The 18,416-nt window shown below is 37.7% G+C and overlaps 1 protein-coding gene and 1 pseudogene across 1 annotated transcript; both read right to left on the reverse strand.

Moving 5' to 3' along the window:
• Positions 1–1,620: 1,620 nt before the first annotated feature.
• Positions 1,621–11,172, reverse strand: LOC143891954 (uncharacterized; annotated as a pseudogene).
• On the reverse strand, positions 11,068–14,332 carry LOC143846729 (PLASMODESMATA CALLOSE-BINDING PROTEIN 2-like). Its single transcript, XM_077355258.1, has 4 exons — positions 14,149–14,332; positions 13,053–13,292; positions 12,903–12,936; positions 11,068–11,631 (listed from the first exon to the last, which is right to left on the reverse strand). Exons 1-4 carry the CDS (start codon positions 14,204–14,206, stop codon positions 11,349–11,351), a joined length of 615 nt encoding a protein of 204 aa, XP_077211373.1. The 5' UTR covers positions 14,207–14,332; the 3' UTR covers positions 11,068–11,348.
• Between the last annotated feature and the right edge of the window lie 4,084 nt (positions 14,333–18,416).

The raw sequence follows: 18,416 nt of genomic DNA on the forward strand, positions 1-18,416 counted from the left end.
TATAGATGCCATGTAGATTCGACGGAGAAAGGGGAGGGCTGCCACCTCAGCGGTGAACAGTAAACCCCCCTTCCTCTTTCTTATATTAGAAGTGGCTATCTAAGATCTGATGTGATTGCTCTAAAATCTGATTTGATTACGGTGGCCACATCACCATCATCCCTTCAATCCTCTATATGATTGCTCAGATCATCGGATCATCGTTCGCCTCCTATTTGTATTACCGTTGGAAACATAATGAAAAAAAAATTAAAATAAAAAATTTAATTAATAAAAATTTCATTCCAACTAAGGTGGAATCAGATTACCACCTATTAGGGCGGGAAACAAATTCCAGCATTTTCCATTTTTAATTCCACCCTGGTGTCATTTCCCCCATTTTTTAGAACCAAATGTTGAATCCGAATAGGATACCAATTGAAGTTCTGATTCTGGCAATCCAAACACACCCTTAAGAGAATCGATCCGTCTGTTCATCAATTAGGCCCCACCATGGTCCATGGATGTGCCACTATCTAAAGGTTTCATAAATGAGACAATCCCAACCATCCAAATTAACTAGGGATTTTTGTTATCAATCATCCTCATGTGATTTCTTTTATAATTTTGCTCACAAATGATTTTTTTTTTCTTTTCTTTTTTGTGCAGGACACTCCAGTGCATACACTTGCCAGTGGGATGGATTTCTTACAAGGGGTGATAATTTTTTATTTTTTATTTTTTAAATGGGGTGATAATGGAGATAGTTCTGACCTTCTCTTTGCTCTTCACTGTCAATGCAGTATAGTGGACCCCAAAAAGCTGACTCCTGCAGGGTTTGGCCCTACACTTGTTGGGTTTGTTGTGGGGGCTAACATCTTGGCTGGTGGGTGCTTCTCAGGGGTCTCTATGAACCCTGCAAGGTCCTTTGGGCCTGCTTTGGTTAGTTGGGATTGGACAGATCATTGGGTCTATTGGGTGGGCCCTCTCATCAATGGAGGTAGGGGTGTAAACGAGCCGAGCCGAGCTTGGCCAGGCTCAGCTCGGCTCGTTAAGCTCAAAAGCTCGGCTTGGGCTCGAGCTCGGCTCGGCCAGGCTCGCGAGCCTTACCGAGCTCGGGTTATATTAAGTTCACACCCCTCATCTTCCCTGGACAGCCCTATCTAGTGTAATTTGACTACTCTTTTTACTCTATTGGGGGTGGTCGAAGTAACAAATGGGGTTCCAAAAATGAAGTGACATATTTTGCCTCCCTCTTTCACTCTATGGACAACCCTTTTAGTGTATATATTAATATAAAATATATACATTTAAATATATTAAATTCTTAACGAGCCGAGCCGAGCCTGGCCTGACTCGGGCTCGGCTCGTTAAGCTTAACGAGCCTGGCCAGCCGGCTCGGCTCGGTTCGTTAAGGAATCGAGCCGAGCTCAAGCGAGCTTCCGAGCCTGAGCCAAAATTGACACCCTTAGATGGAGGTGACCATCTTGGTGATTTTCACCCCTCTTCTACATGTTTTCTCTTGCATTATCTTGTTTAATCTCTATAGACCGGATCTGCTCATATTTGTGCCCATCTTGCATTGTATCACCATATATCTAATATGAAGCAAATAAAGTAAGCAATTGTATATCTACGAAACTAACATGCTAGCCAACAGGATATAAGTAACTTAGTGCGCTCCTCTTCCATCTGCTCAAAATTTCGTCTTATGCTAGACGGGATAGATGGCTTTGTGACACGCACACCTATCTATGATTTGAACTCCAGGAGCATACCGTGTACAGTCAATTTGAATTGCTTCTTTCATTTTGTCATCGATCTGAAACATCACCATTGGTTATTTTCCAGACTACTAAATAACACATTAGCAAATTTTATTATGGGATTTGCTAGGCAATTTCGCATAAAGCCATTTCGCAGCCAGCTTTTGCATGTGAGAACAGCCACACAGGTTGACTTTTTGGCAGATTTTGTCTTATTCATTTAATTCATCTGAGGTGGCTGTTCTCACATGCGACATGAAATGGCTTTCTGCGAAATTGCCTAGAAAATCCCTTTAATTATAATCAATTCCACTGACCCTCATCAAAAGTATCTAATCTGGATACTTGCCTGATCAAACATGTCAATATAAACTTGTTGCAAAGTATGAGCACTGCAAAACTGATTGATCTCATGATGGATCTTGTCATATATCCATGTCTTGTCATATTGTACACCATAATTCAGCATTGTTTCATACACATGGTCCTTAAGTAGACGATTAACAACCTACAGAAAACATTTCAAGTAAAATACATCTAACTTTCAACACAGTTTGTAATAAGATAGCAGTAACCAAACAAGGTAACACTTGAAACTTAGACAATGTGCAATTACAAATTAAAAAGAAAAAAAGAAAAACAGAGTTTCGATGATGCCTCTATCTTCTCAAAGCTAATCATAACACCACCTTTTGTTCCACATGGGATATCTCTCACCTGCACATATAGAGAATTGAATTTATTGATTAGAATGTATTTAGTATCGAGCAGAGAATTATAGTTATTGGTAAAGAAACAAATGTAAACAGAAACATACAGTAACATTTGTTTTCACAAAGGAATAAAACTAACTCTCACCTGTTCGTAAACAGTAGGAAGAAGTATTTTGTTAATTGTGGAAATCAGCGAAAAGATACAGTAATATTTGTTATCAAAATGGAATGAAACTAATCCGAAGCACGCGACAAAATACATGAAAAATGACTATCCATGAGAGGGCGGCTAAACCTTCAAACCCGAGTTAATCATCATTGAGCATCTCTATAGAAGTCCAAAATACAACCAGAGAGAGAGAGAGAGAGCTTAAGACAAAACTGTATATATATAGCTTGTGGATTGATGTGATGAACTGCAGTGACGTCTCTAGCACATATCAATCTAACAAAAGGTAGCAACATTTACCTCATCCGTTTGAATGGTTACTTGAATGGGCTCAAACTGTGTTATTAAAAGCATCTTCCAATGAAAACCTAAAAACCCAAATAAGTTCAAGCAATTTAAAGAACCTATACATATTCAAAAAAGAATTAGAGAACCTATAATTGCAAAAAATAAAAATTAAAAAATTAAAAAAAATTCAGTAATTGAATAGAACATCCTAACCATACCTGGATCAGTAATTGTTTTCAGAAGGGCACCTCCCCTCCAATACACACCAACATGGCCTTCTGGAACTTGATGTAAAATGGAAAAATTACTGCTTGTCGATGCATATGATGATGGAATCAATACCTGTAAATTTTACAATAGCATATTATACGTTCTTGAGTTCAGGTACATAGTGAGTGAAACATGGGGCACATTTAAGGAGTAAAAGGGGGGAAAATATGCAATCAATAATATGCTTACATAGGTTCATAATATAACATTGAAACGCAAATCTTGTTATGTCATGTACTAGCAAATTATTATGATTTGTAACCACAATTTAAATCACTGCTGATTCATACCAGTTTTGGAAGGGACAACTAGGATACTCACGTCGCCATTGTTACTCATCATTGCTTGGTCGAGTAGGACCCGCATTGAAGCGGAAGGTACTAGGACAAGTTTCATCAAATGCAGTTAAGGAAAATGAGAAACTACTCGATCTCTTCTATGTTTTTGGCCATTTTGAGCTAGAAACTTAGGGCTTGTGGGTTCTTTTTTCCTTTTTCTTTTTGTACGTTTCTTTCAGCAATCAAGCAAAGGGAACTCCAATCTACAAGACGATCGATGGATCAAATTGAATACTGACAACCTCTTCTTTTGGAAAAGGTAAAAGAATTTATTAGAAAAACAGTGATTACATGGGAACGTCATTGGGCATAGGTTGCCTAATAAAATGACTGATATATCTACACTGCTCCTCGCAAGCCTATCAGTTAGATTGTTTGAACTTCTAGGAATGTGCTGAAATGAGATATCTTTTTTCCATACATCTATCTACAATTTCAGCAATGTAATTGGCTAATTTCCATGGAACATGGCTCTCTTTCGCCCAAGCAAATACATTTGAGGAATCCCCTTTAATCTCAAGTTTTCAATTGCTCATGTCCCAAAAAAAATCGCCGTTTTGTGAGAACACAAACCTCGGCCTCAATCAATTTCGCTCTTACAATTGGCCCCCCCAAAACGACAATATAATCTCGTCATTGATCTCTATGAGTTTTCCGATGCATGTTGGGAGCATGCTTTTAAATTTCCACTGAAACTGACATAAAACAACCGAAATGTTTATGTTTCCATGCCCACCGAAACAATACCGAAATCAAAATGCATGTCGAAGCTAAAATCGTAAGTGCATTAGTGGTATACTATATCAGTATGTGTTTTTTTATTGGTGAGCTGGTTTATGAATAATATTTTTTGGGAAATGATATCAGCGCTCCAATGTTTTGATATGTCGCTCAAGTTTCTTGTATTTTAGCATTTAAAGGACTTGTGATAGCTTTTTGGGAACTGTAATAACTAATAACCCTTTTACAACCCTTTAAATTCTAAAAGACAAGAAAAGCATCCATAATGGCTTAATCACATCAAACACCTAGTGATATGCATTGTTGCTCATGTCTGGGAAAGTAAACCAATAAAGAAGTACAATGTAATGAAGAATAAGAAAGTACAGTGATCAATCTCACCTCAAAGGACCCTAACTTTATGTCAATACTCAATACCACAAAAAGTTACGGGGTATTATTGGTCCCATGCCGATCTAACATCCCATGCATGTTATATGGTTACTTTGTTGTGCAGTTCAATGATGCTAGCTGCCAATTAGCATTCTCTACATTAATGAAATGAAATGCAAAGTAAAACGGCTTACATAAAAACATTTCCCCTTTACGTGCTAAGTCAAAGACTCATCATTTGTATGATGCTTAGGTTTTGAAATTTGAAATTCCTGAGACACTATACATTGAAATAAAAAAGTGGGCCCACCCTTAATTCAACTAGGATGTGGCCACAAAGTATGTTGACAAAGATTAAAAATCTTAAATGTTTTTCTACCTTTACAACCAGTATTGGCACCACTATTTCCACCATTTACGTCTAAATGGAAATTTATATACAAATGCAACAATCAAAGGTTGAAAGACAAAGCCTCAATAAAAACTAAAAAATATTCCAAACGAAAAAACAAGGCATTGTAAAAATCAAGTCAAAGAAACGTATTTTAAGGAAAATATTCCAAAATTTTTAGGGTTTTCTAAAACATGATTTTTAAGGAAAAGATTACAAACTTTTTAGGGTTTTTCAAAACAAGGTTTCCAAGAAAAAAAATGTATAGAAAAGAAGGGGAAAAAACGTGTTTGTTTGATTTGCTGTGTTTTATTTTTATTTTTATTTTAATTTACAGTGGATTAGGGTAGGATTTTTTTTGGGTTTTGGGGAAAAAAAAGAAGAGAAAAGTGTTTTTAAGCACGTGCTTAGATAGCTTATCTAAGCACGTGCTCAAAAACACATGTGGCTCCACATTTTTTTGGGGATCCAAAGCATTCATTTGGAAGGCCCTTCCATGGATAGGGTGTGCACCAAAAATCAGCCCTATAGGATCATCCTAACCCAATCAAAGGTGGAGTGGAAAATGGACAAACAATGTGTGTTCATGTTTCTACCCATTTTTTCTCTCAACAGATGGCAGGGTTAGGATGGTCCTATAGGGCTGATTTTTTTTACACACCCTATCCATGGAAGAGCCTTCCAAATGAATGCTTTGGATAGCCCAAAAAATGTGGGGCAAGATGTGTTTTTGAGCACGTGCTTAGAAACACTTTTCTCAAAACAAAAAAAAAAAGCTTTATACACTGTAAATCATGTCATCTTTCCATTTTTATTTTTTGTCGTTTCGACCATTTCAGTCGAATTTCGGGAACTTCGGTAGAAATTTCGATGGAAATAATGAAGTATAACAAAAACATTGAGAATTTGTTTTGGTGGGGAGGGAAATGGAAACATCTCGGTCATTTCATGTTAGTTTCGGTGGAAATTTAAAGCCATGCTCCTAGCATCTTCATCCATGCCTGCAATGAGTCTGATGATATTGTCTTCCAAAACTCCAACCATGACCCTCTTCCAAGCCTTTATTTTTTACTTAACTGCTCGTTACTTCCTTTAAAAAACTAGCCCACCCATCCATTATTGTTTTCCTCATTCCACTATTTCAGCATTTCTTCGTTATATCCCAGATATTGAAGCAAAATTTTGGTTATTTCAACACTTGAGGATTTATTTTCTCTCACATGCACACCCTCCTTTGTCTCATTTGTTTAAAATCGGAGGGTGTAAACTTTGCCCTAGTGATTAAAGGTAAGATAGGTAAGATGAGGGAGAGATAGATATAGAAGACAGGCTAGAACAAAGATATACTCATCATAGTTACTCCTTTGCTTGTACTGTGTAGAACTCATTCATTCTTGTATGTACCCCCACCCCCCCAACTTTCCTTCCAAAAACTCATATACTCCCATCTCAATTTGGTCACCCTTGGCCCAGTTAGATGAATCTTTGTCCCTTTAAATAAGGGTATTTGAAGATGATAGTCGGATAGGGGTGCAACTCGAGTCGGGTTGGGTCAGGTTGAGGCGGATAGGGGTGCAACTCGAGTCGGGTTGGGTCAGGTTGAGGCCAATCCGATAGTGCATCACTTCAACCACCTAACCCGACCTGAGCCCAAACCCAAGGTGAGCCAACCCGAACCCAACCCCCAACCAGATGATTATTCCCAAGCACAACCCTAAACCTAGAAAAATCCGAAATTACAAAGGGGATAAATTCCCAAAGACAAAGCTAACGCTATAGAAATCAAAAATAAGAAAAGGGAAAAAATTTCCAAATGATAGCCGTCGAAAAAATAACAATCCATATGCACTTCAGAACCTTAGGTTGCCAATTATGTAAATTAAAGTCATTATACCTCATCTCATAACCATATGAGGGATGTTATGTTCTAAACACATGAAGAGAGGTATTAATTATAAACCCTATAAGAGTGTTAAAATGATTTCGAACATGATCAAGACAGACCATAATATCTGATACTAAATGAATCAATATAGACAAATGGTACAATGCATCAAAACCCTAATTAGAAACACATGAAGAAAGAAACTAATTATAAACTCAACAACAGTGTTAAAACGATTTTTTATTTTCTTTTTACTAAAGGGGGTTTAGTCGCAATGGATTTTGAATGTCTTGTGGACTCTCATGAATTTCAATGACTCTTCAGTACGAATTCAAGATATTAGATATGTGCTCATAAATTCCGCATTACCGAAAAGCAAAATATTAAGATACTTTTGTAAGGAAGCTGATATGGACACCCACAAGATTAAGGCATTTTTTACGCATTTACACACCATCAACTTATCTTTACTTGATTTGTTTTATTTTCATTTTAGATACATAAATGTGCTAATAATTTTCACTCACATTGTTGCTTTTATGCTCTTCATAAAATTTTTCTAAAGGATTCATTAGCCAACCCCAACTAGTTTGGGACAGAGGCTTAGTTGAGTTGAGTTGAGTTGAGTTGCTTTTATGCTATGTTGGTAACCATGAAATTTTTTTGCATGGAATATTAGCCTACCAAAGTGTTGAGAGAAGGAGATGAAGAGAATTGGCAATCCTCTCCCTCTTCCACCCTCCTTGGCCCACTCCCACCACTTGATAAGATAATGTTCCATTGAAAAAACTTTCATGGCTCCCAAGCATGGCCAGAAAAACAAAGGGAAGTGATATATTTGCCCCCTCTCCCCTTTTGTTACTTGGGACAGCCCACTCTAGTGTAATTATTACTACTCCTTTACATCAAGGAGGTGATATTTTCACCCCCCCCCCAGTATGCATTAGCCCCCGTATGACGTAATTTGACGTCAAAAAGCATTCAATTTGCCCATAAAGGGGGCGATTGCGTACTGGGTGGGGGGTTGTTGAAAATATCATCTCCCTTACATTATTCTAAAAAGTTTAGCAATTTTGCACCAGAAATAATAGTAAAGCCCACATCTTTGGATGATCTAAACCACTTAATTGTTGATCCACCGTTTTTCTTTTTATTTTACACCAAACATATAAGAGGGCTAATATCATCGTGGTCTACATCCTATCTAAGGCTTGGACCAATAAATGGATGATTTAGATCGTCCAAAGAAGTGGCCCCAGTGAACTCTTTCTATAAGCAGGGCCGCTCACCCCCTCTAATTTGGAAATCGCCTCACTAAACACACGATTTCATTCCCTTGGTTGCTTGCAATCGTACCCGAAAGAAAAATTGGTAATCGACAACTCTTAATTATTAGGCATCCATTTGAGTTTGTCTCACACGATGTGCTCCTCTACATATAAAACAAACTAATATGATTACTATGACTAATTTCAAGGTATCTTTAATAGGAGACTCCTTTCCATCATCCATCATGCCGAATTTTAAGTAGATTATACCAGCCTTACCTTTTGTAATCTAATTATTATGGGGGTTTTACATGGGGTCCCTCGTTAAAATGAAATTGCAAGCTCCTCCTTCCTATAATTAATCTCTTACCCCCATCTCCAACCAAATCTCGACCATATCAAAGAAGGGAGGTTGAGATTGCATTTTTGAAAAGCCTTCACTTGCCGATATCAAAGCAATCCTTTCAAAAGCGATTATCAAACCAGGTACAAAGAATAATGTCATCTGGAAGCCTAAAGCTAATGGTAAAGTGCTTGGAATTCCATTGGGAACCCACAAAAAGCTCATGTTGCAATCTATCCTTATAAAGTTTTGGTGTTTGAGTAATCTTGGATGCTTTCATTAACACTAAAAGGTGCTTAAATAAGCACTTACAGAGATAATCATGATAAGAAGATTAGATCTAGAGAATCCTAATCCTAACTATTTTCCTAATCGATCATAACTACCTCTCCTCTCTCTAACAATCCTCGACCGCATTCGAGCTCGTATAAGATTTCTTTGTTTAGAAGATGAGATAAGATAGAGAACGGTGTTGCCTCCCATTTTGGATGCACCATCAAATTAAAGTCACAGAAAATTCAACACTGCAAGTGGATCCAACCAAACACATATGATCAAATTAACTTAAACACCGACGCCTCAGTGGAGGGAAATAGAGCTTCGATTGGAGGTATCCTTAGAGACTCGGATGGCCACGTCTATGATGCTTTCTCCATCAACATGGGCATAGAAGAGATCCATGAGCTTGAAATCCAAGCTATCCTTCAAAGAACAATCCTAGCTATGGATCTGAAAGTAGAAAACCTTTTGATCAACTCAGATTCGCTCTAGCAAAGATAAAAGACATTCTCAAGTGCTTCAAGAGATGGGAAATCGGCCAAACTTGGTGAGAAGCAAACTCGGTTGCGGGCTTCCTCTCAAAGGCTGATTGCCCTTGCAAAGGGAAAACATCCGTCTTCCTTCCTTACCTCCGCACTTCTTGATATTGTAACTTTGGACAAGTTTGGGGCATTATTCAAAAGATTGTAATTTATCCCATTTCATTAATGAATCTGGTGGGGGTCTACCTAAACCTAGCTTAGTTACCAAAAAATTTAACTCCTACTTTAAAACTTCTATTCCCAAAACACCCTTATACCAAACACGGGGGGGTGAGTGCAACTTGGGCGGGTTCAACCCGGGAAAAAGTCGGGTTGGGTTGAGTTCAGGTCGGGTTCGGGCGTTTTCTCAACCTGGGTTGAGTTCGGGTTGAGGGCTTGGGCAACCTGACCCGAGTGAACCCAACTTTTTTAATAATTTTTAAAAAATTTTAAGCTAAAAATCTTAGGTTGGGTCGGGTTCGGGTTGGAAAAAAGGGTTCCTGGGTCGGGTTGGAACTCGGGTCGGGTCCAACCCGACCCGAGTTGCACCCCTAACCCAAAGGTCCTGTGGATGCAAACGATCCGAATGCTAATGGATAGGATTTGGAAACTAATTGGATTCCGATCGTGTCCATAATCCTAAGGTCCAAAATTATTTCGGCTTGTGACCCATGGAGCATCCAAGATCCAAATCGAGGGCATTAATGTATAAAAATACCTCTAAATATTTTTGTAAATTCCTATGGTGAATCCCCACCCCCGTTCTCTGTCTCTCAATCCCCAATTGAGTACAAGGTAAGTAGGACCTAGGACACTCGCAAGGATGATCCATTTTGAAATGGATCATGTCCATAATCCTAAGGTCAAAAGTTATTTCGGCTTGTGACCCATGGAGCATCCAAGATCTCTCTCAATCCCTAATTGAGTACAAGGTAAGTAGGACCTAGGACACTCGCATGGATGATCCATTTCGAAATGGATCATGACCCGAAAAAGCTAATGGATCATGACCCAAAAATTCCGAAAAGCACATCGAAAAGGATCGGTTCAATTTGGTTGGGCGGTGTAGCTCGAAGAGTAGAGTAAGAAGAAGTTAAAAGGAGACAAGCATTTGATTTGTCGCAACATCTACTCACAAAGGAGAATACGCACGGGGAGCCATTAAAAATATATGGTTAGAAGAGAGAGGAAACAGACATGCAATTATTGCATGGGTTAGAAGAGAGAGGAAACAGACATGAAGGGGAGTCCAATATTATTTTGGCAACCAAACGTTGAGTGGCCTTCCTAATCCAAGCCAAATTCTGGCAGCTGCCGAGCTTTTGCAACCAAACACATTTTGAACAGACCAAGATGAAGCTAATAGGTGGATCCAATAGTAGTGGATCTATTGACACTACTATCTATTTGAATCCCAGCATTTAAAAATACAAGGTTAGCTCGCCCCATCATCAAATTCTGTTCCTGTGTCATCCCACCGTTCTGAACTTCTGATTCCATTCATTTTCGACCAAACATTCAGAATCGGAATACAATGCCGAATCCAGCGACTGTTTCCACCAATACAACACCACCTTGATTTTTTAACGACATTCCCACCTGACACCACTAACAATTTTTTTTTTCAGAAAACAAATAGCCATCATACCATATACCAGGGCAGCTTCCCACAGAACACAAATCCCAACATCTGATGCCTGCATAAAAGAGCAAAACGAGGGAAAAGAATCCGTTCCACTAAATCTACAAAGACAATCTCCCAAATTTTCATTAAATTAACAAAATTAGAGCCTACCTGCATATACAAAAGGGAAGAAAGAACAAAAACCCAGAAAAGACTAATAGCCATCCTACCATTAACACCCCCAAAAGGAATCCAAAATCCCTCTCACAAACTCTAGTGGGGAATGAATGTTTCTAGTAGAATCACATTCCCAACCCAACTTTAACCTCATCCACCCATCAAACACCCACCACCTTTCAAGGTACCACCTACTGAGAATCAGCAGCTTTTCTTTTCAACCCCTAACCAAGAGCAAGCCCCCAAAAAAAGAGAGCTAAGGAGAGATGACCCAGATGAGCCTTTGCAAGAAAACCACCATTGCTATCAGTGTTTGCTATGCCACCAGTTCCTGTGGTGGGGCCCAAACCATTGCTTATTCCTCCTCCAAATGTGGGAGTTAAGGAGGAGGGTGGTGTTATTGTGCCTGGAGGGGAAGGGGAAGTTGTTGTGCCTGGAGGGGAAGGGGATGTTGTTGTGCCTGGAGGGGAAGGGGAAGTTGTGGTTGGTGGTGTAGTTCCTGCAGAACTGAAGACAAAAACAAAAAGAAGAATTAAAATTAGGCTACTGATATTAGCACTAACATGTTTTAATAATTGCACAAACTCAGGTTGTCCTTTCTTTTTTAATTGGGCTGTGAGAGCTCTTGGGAACTTAATTAACCTTTGGATAATAAAAGACAAGATGAGTTGGTGCACTTATCAAACCAAGGTTTTAATAATTGCACAAACTCAGGTTGTCCTTTTTTAATTGGGCTGTGAGAGCTCTTGGGAACTTAATTAACCTTTGGATAAGAAAAGACAAGATGAGTTGGTGCAATTATCAAACCAAGGTTGTGCTGATATCATTTCCCTGAAATTAACCGAAGTTAAGTTTTTGGAAGAATCTGATCAATCAAAGAACCCTAAACCAAGAAAACTAGAAAAGGAACACATCAAATGGACGTAATTCAATAAAGAAATAAAAAGCTTTTTTTTTCTGTAGATCAATCAAACCCTCCTTTTACTACAAGCAAAATCCTCAAAAGTCAAAACAGAAACACTGAACAAAACTAACTAATATGCAAGTATGGAAGAAAAAAACTACTGAAAACAGAAGAAAATGGCAAAGTTCTTTGAAAGAATCTGATCAACCAAAGAACCCCCCAAGCCATGAAAAAAAAAATCAATAGGAAGTATTTCAATAAAGAAATAAAAAGGCCATTTTTATGCATATGGTACTCAAACCCTTGTGTGTACTAGCCAAATCCTCAAAACAGAAACACTGAATAAAAAACTAACTAATTATGCATGTAAATAAGAAAAAAACTACTGAAAAACACAAGAAAATGGCAAAGTGAGGGGATTTATTAGTTTGGATGAGAGAAAAGTTAATATAAGACAGATGGGTGGATACATAAACCTCAGAAAAGTCCATGCTATAGATAAAAGGGAGACATCTCACACCCAAAATTAAAGAAAACAAAGAAGAAAAAGGGGGTTTTTATAGTAAAGGGAAAAAAAAGATTGAACAATGACATCAACCAATTCCTACACCATAGAATTAGAAAGGGGAAAACATCAACTTTAGACCAGATAAAGGGTGGGATAAGCATTGCACATGGTAGGTGATAGAGAACAGATTCTTTTGAAAAAAAATCCAAGACCAAAATCTCATAGAAAACAGAGGAAAATTGGATAACTAGAGAAATATAACATTATACTAGATCAGGTATTTTTTTCCTAAAAAAAATAATAATAATTACCAGTTAGAAAAAAATACATGAAAAACTTCATACTTATAAAAAGTACATTACCAACCTGGTGGTTGAAGGGTATATACAAGTATTCGAGCCTGAAAGAAAATACGAAGGAAAAATAATCAGTAAAACTCCTCTTAATTTTGAATTATTTTTTTGTTTTAACTTTTCTAGGGTATAATAAAGTAAGGTGGGTTTCTTTGGGGCTTACTTGGGTCTGTTGTACTCATCACAGCAGTGCCTGAAAAATCACAGGCTCCTTGTGCCTGTCCTTTCTTTTGGAAGTAGCTATTGGCAGCATAAGAGCAATGGCTTCTCACATTGTTAGGGTTATAACAAGCTCCAGTTGAGATAATAGAAGAACAATCAGCCCCAGCTCCACAAGCATAATCCAATGTCTTTTGAAGAGCTGATTCACTCACATCACTCTTACAAACACACCAAGTAGCACCTTCCAAAAATCCACCCAAAAAAACACCACATTCAGCCCATGTAAAGAATTTCACAAAAGAGGGGAAAAAAGGAAATAAATGAAGAGTCGTATGATGTATCACATAATTCCTATAAACACACCAAGTGGCACCTTCCAAAATTCCCAGAAGAAAAAAAAAAAACCCCCACATTCAGCCCATGTAAAGAACTTCACAAAAAATTACCCACAAAAAAAAAAAGAATTTCACAAAACAAGAGAACGAAGAGAAGGGAAACACAGGTCTAAAATCTGACGGAAAAAAGGAAACCCGAGTCTAAAATAAAGAGTTCTGTCACATACATAATTCCTACAGAGACACCAAGTAGCACCTTCCAAAATCCAAAAAAAAACACCACATTCAGCCCACGAAAAGAATTTCACAAAAAATACCCACCAAAAAAAAAAAATAAGAATTTCACAAAACAAGAGAGAAGAAAAAGGAAACACAGGTCTAAAACCTGAGGGAAAAAAAGGAAACCCAAGTCTGAATCTGTCAAGTAAAGCTCTAAATTACATGAAAGAAAGAAACAAAATGAGGAAATACGCATCACTCCTACCAACATACAAAGTTACACCCTTCCAAAACCCAGAAACACCACATTGAACTCATAAAGAAATTTGAGTCCCAACAGAAAAGGAAGAAGGGGAAACCCAGCTCTCAAAACTCACAAAAAGGCCAAAATCTCACATGGAAGAGAAAAAATAAAAGATGAGGAAACCCCCATGTCTAAATCCAAAAAATCTGAACTGAATGAGAAGAAAAATGAATGAAAAGAAAAACCCATGTCGTCTGAAAAAAAATCACAGTTTATTTACAAAGTCCAAAGGAGCTTACCTGAACTACCACCAGTCATGGCCAAGAGAAGAACTGAAAGGACTAGAATATGAGCCATGAATGGGAGAGCAATGGAGAGAGATTTAGTGGGTTTTGAAGATTAGGAGAGGATGAATCTAACAAGGTGAAAAAAGAATATTTTCTTTCAGAGTGCAATGAAAGAAAGATGAGCTGTGGGAAAGGAGTTTCTAGACAAAATAATGTAAGGTGATGTAGACTTGTTGAGGTGGTGGTGTCGGTTTCTGAATGCTTTTGGTTTTTACTTTTGTGAAATGATACATGCACCCTTTTTTTTTTACTTGGGACAGCTCCCGCCTCCCTCTACTGTAAACAAAAGGGGTGATGTGTCACTTCGCTTTACTTATTTTCAACGTTCTTCTTTATCTCTGTTGGGGTACTGTTCTAGGGAAGTGAGCAAGCTAAGATTTTGGCCTGTGGCCTTTTTAAACGGTCCTTAACTTACTAATGGTTAGGACCATGGTCTAAATTTAACCAATCTAGTTGGTGAAGTGGGCCCCGCCACTTTGTTCTCAATTTTTATTGGGAAATGATATATTCACGCCCTTTCTTCCTTGGGCCACCCTCTTTCTTTAGTGTAAAAGTAGTCATAACTCATAAAATACACTAGAGGGGGTTGCCTAGGGAAGAAAAGGGGGACAATAAATCACTTATGTTTTTTATTTTATTTTCCTCTCTTTTTTTAGCCTTTTATTGATGTGCTGTCATTGTTGAGCTTGCATTGTGTCAATGTCCTTGCTTTTATTTAGCATCACTAATTGACATCAAAGGTGCTTATCTATAATGCACCTCATTGTTTGAGAAAACCACTTAAATACCTAAACTTTTGCAATGACCAAATTGCCGTAATTTTTTTTTGTAAGGGCTAAAAAGACCCTCATGGCTTGTTAATGGGACCTAGTAAACCTCTCTTATCTGATTGGCTCCACAACTCTAGTTGTCGATCATGATCTCGAGGTGGCAAACGGGCCGTGCCGGCCCGGGAAGGCACGGCACACCACGGGCCATGCCGGCACGCCACGAATAGCTACAGTGTGCGTGCCGTGCCGAGCCTTGTTGGGTGGCACGACACGGCACGCGAGCCCGGTTCCCCTTTAAAAAATGCATTTTTTTTTTGTAAAACCCGAAAATACCCCCCAAAAGTTGTTTCAAACGGCTAGTTTGTAGGGTATTTTCGTCCAAAACATATATTTTCATATAATCTTGAAAATGCACCCAACAACTCTTTTTTGGGGGGTATTTTAGGATTTTTATTGTTTAAATTTTTTACATTCCCTAAATACCCTCCCCAACAACTCTTTTTTGTGGATATTTAAGTCATTTCATGTCTTTTACCAAATTAACCCCCCCCCCCCAACAACTAGTTTTGGAGGCTATTTTGAATTTTTATTGTTTAAATGTTTTATCTTCCCTAAATACCCTACCCAATAACTCTTTTTTGTGGATATTTAAGTCATTTCATGTCTTTTACCAAATTAACCCCCCCAACAACTATTTTTGGGGGGTATTTTGGGAAGTCAAAAAATAACCCACCCAATCCTATAAATACAATTTTTCACCCCCTTCATTTCTCACCAAAGCTCATTCTATCTCTATTATCTAAACTCTCCAATTAACTTATCTCTTTCCCTAATCAAATTTTCTCTCTCCTTAATCAAGTTCACACTCTCTCTCTCTCTCCAATCTACTTCTCTCTCTACTTAGTAGCACTAAGTAGAGAGAGCGTGCCTAATCAAATTCTCTCTATCCTTAATCAAGTTCACTCTATTATCTAAACTCTCCAATTAACTTCTCTCTCCCTAATCAAATTCTCTCTCTCCTTAATCAAGTTCACCCTCTCTTTCTCCAATCTACTTCTCTCTCTACTTAGTAACTACAGTGAGCGCCGTGCCAGCCCGGCACGAAGTCGCGGGCCGTGCTGGGCCTTGTTGGGTGGCACGACACGGCACGCCCGGCCCACGAGCCCGGTTCCCCTTTAAAAAATGCTTTTTTTTTTGTAAAACCAGAAAATACCCCCCAAAAGTTGTTTCAAACGGCTAGTTTGTGGGGTATTTTCGTCCAAAACATATGTTTTCATATAATCTTGAAAATACTCCCAACAACTCCTTTTTTTGGGGTATTTTGAGAAGTCAAAAAATAACCCACCCAATCCTATAAATACAATTTTCCACCTCCTTCATTTCTCACCAAAGCTCAATCTCTCTCTATTATCTAAACTCTCCAATTAACTTCTCTCTCTCCCTAATCAAATTCTCTCTCTCCTTAATCAAGTTCACCATCTCTCTCTCCCAATGAACTTCTCCCTCTCTCTCCAATCTACTTCTCTCTCTACTTAGTAGCACTAAGTACTCATCAAGACGGCGGTGATTGGCGATTAACACGAGGGCGGCGATCGGCGGCGATCAACAAGAGGGCAAAATTTTGCTCAAATAGGTTGAGGTTGGTACCCATTTAAATATTCAATTATAATTCTCCTTTCATTCATTTTTTTTAAACCTCTCTTAATGGCCGATTCGGAAGAAGTTTTCTACCCCAACATTAGCCATGACAACAACCAAGTCATGGGCAATGATGAGTTAATGGAAGCTTATTTTAGATGTCAGTGGAGTGAAGACGAGGTTGAATTTGGAGTCGAAAATGAACCCAACCTTAGTGCTAGTGGGAGCCAAGCTCATTCTCGCTCTAAAGTTAAAAGGGGTAGAACTTCAACTGTTTGGTCTACCTCCACTCGTGAAGAGATAACACGTCCAGATGGAAAAGTAGAAGTTAGGGCAATTTGTCAACATTGTAAAAGGAATCTTAGTTGTAATGTTTCAGGTGGAACGGGCCACTTAAAAAGGCATGCCGACGCTTGTGGTAAAAAGCATGGCCCGTTAGACCCTAAGCAAACCCAACTAAGTCGCACGTCTAGTTCAATAGGAATATTTTCCTACTCTCATGATAATAATATAAGAGAAATAGCCACATACGTTATACATTCCGAGCAACCATTTGTTTTTGGAGAAGATAAACGTTTTGAAAAATATGCTAAACAAGCTTTAAATCCAGCTTTTAAAATGGTACCTAGAAACACTCTAAAATTAGACAGTTGTAAAAATTTTAATGAACGTAAACAACAATTGATTTCATATTTTGAAGGATTTAATGGGAAAATTGCACTTACTTCCAATATTTGGAGTACCAAAAAGGGTTATTCATATATTTGTGTAACCGCACACTATCTCAACTCTAATTGGCTTTTAGAAAAAAGAATTATTAGCTTTAGTCTTATTGATTGCCCACATACTGAAAATGTTATATCAACACATATTTTAAATACTGCTCGTGAATATAATATTATAAAAAAAAATTGTTCTATAACTCTTGATAATGCTAGTAATAATATTTTCGCAGTAGAGTTATTAAAAACTGAATTGAAACCTATTTTAAGTGGAAAACTTTTTCATATTAGATGTGCATGCCATATTTTAAATTTGGCTGTACAAGATGGTTTAGCTCTTATTGACCCACAAATAGAAAATATTAAAACTTATATTACATTTATCAATTCTTTAATGTTTAGAAGACAAGAATTTGCAAAATTATGCAACACCTATGGAAAAGAATTTTCTAAATTCAAATTAGATGTTATACATAGGTGGAATTCAACTTATTTAATGTTGAAACATTGCCTCCCATATAAAAATTTAATTCAATCATTTGGTAATGAAAATACACCTCAACCTCTCCGTTACACTGTAGGTCTCCCAGATTGGAACACTTGTGAGGGTTTCATGAGTTTTCTTGAAGTTTTTTTATACTGCAACTAACGATTTTTCTGCTGTTTACAAACCAACCTCAAACATAATTATGAGTAATTTATATAACATCACGCTTACTTTTTTAAAAAATAGAACTGAAAGACATGAACAAATAATTGAAGTCATGGAGGCTAAATTTAAAAAATATTTTAATGAAATTCCACTTTTATATTCCTTCAGTACAGTAATGGGCCCTAGGTTTAAGTTATAAGGTTTAGAAGTCTTGCTAGAAGAGTACAATAACAACCTCGGTAATGATCCTGAAGATTCAGGGAATAATATAAATGAAATTAAATCATTATTAAGGTCTATGTATCATATATATGAGGTGGAACATGGACAAAGAAGATCCAGTTCTTCTACGAGCTCGGGGCCTAAAAATAATCCAATTTTTACTTTAATAAGCCTGAAAAGAGCAAAACCTAGTAGTGTTGGTGAAGCATCTTGCAA

This window comes from Tasmannia lanceolata, unplaced genomic scaffold, assembly GCF_043159265.1.
Source record: "Tasmannia lanceolata isolate RefF3 unplaced genomic scaffold, GAP_Taslan_0.1 ptg000015l, whole genome shotgun sequence".
Classification (NCBI taxonomy): Eukaryota; Viridiplantae; Streptophyta; class Magnoliopsida; order Canellales; family Winteraceae; genus Tasmannia; species Tasmannia lanceolata.

What these genes read in the sequence shown, in the direction of transcription:
- LOC143846729 (XM_077355258.1), bottom strand. Translation starts at nt 14,206, where the DNA reads ATGGCTCATATTCTAGTCCTTTCAGTTCTTCTCTTGGCCATGACTGGT. An exon ending in CATGACTGGTGGTAGTTCAG is followed by an intron (nt 13,293 to 14,148) that starts GTAAGCTCCTTT and finishes GATTTTTGGAAG; the next exon opens with GTGCTACTTGGTGTGTTTGT. An exon ending in GATGAGTACAACAGACCCAA is followed by an intron (nt 12,937 to 13,052) that starts GTAAGCCCCAAA and finishes ATTTTCTTTCAG; the next exon opens with GCTCGAATACTTGTATATAC.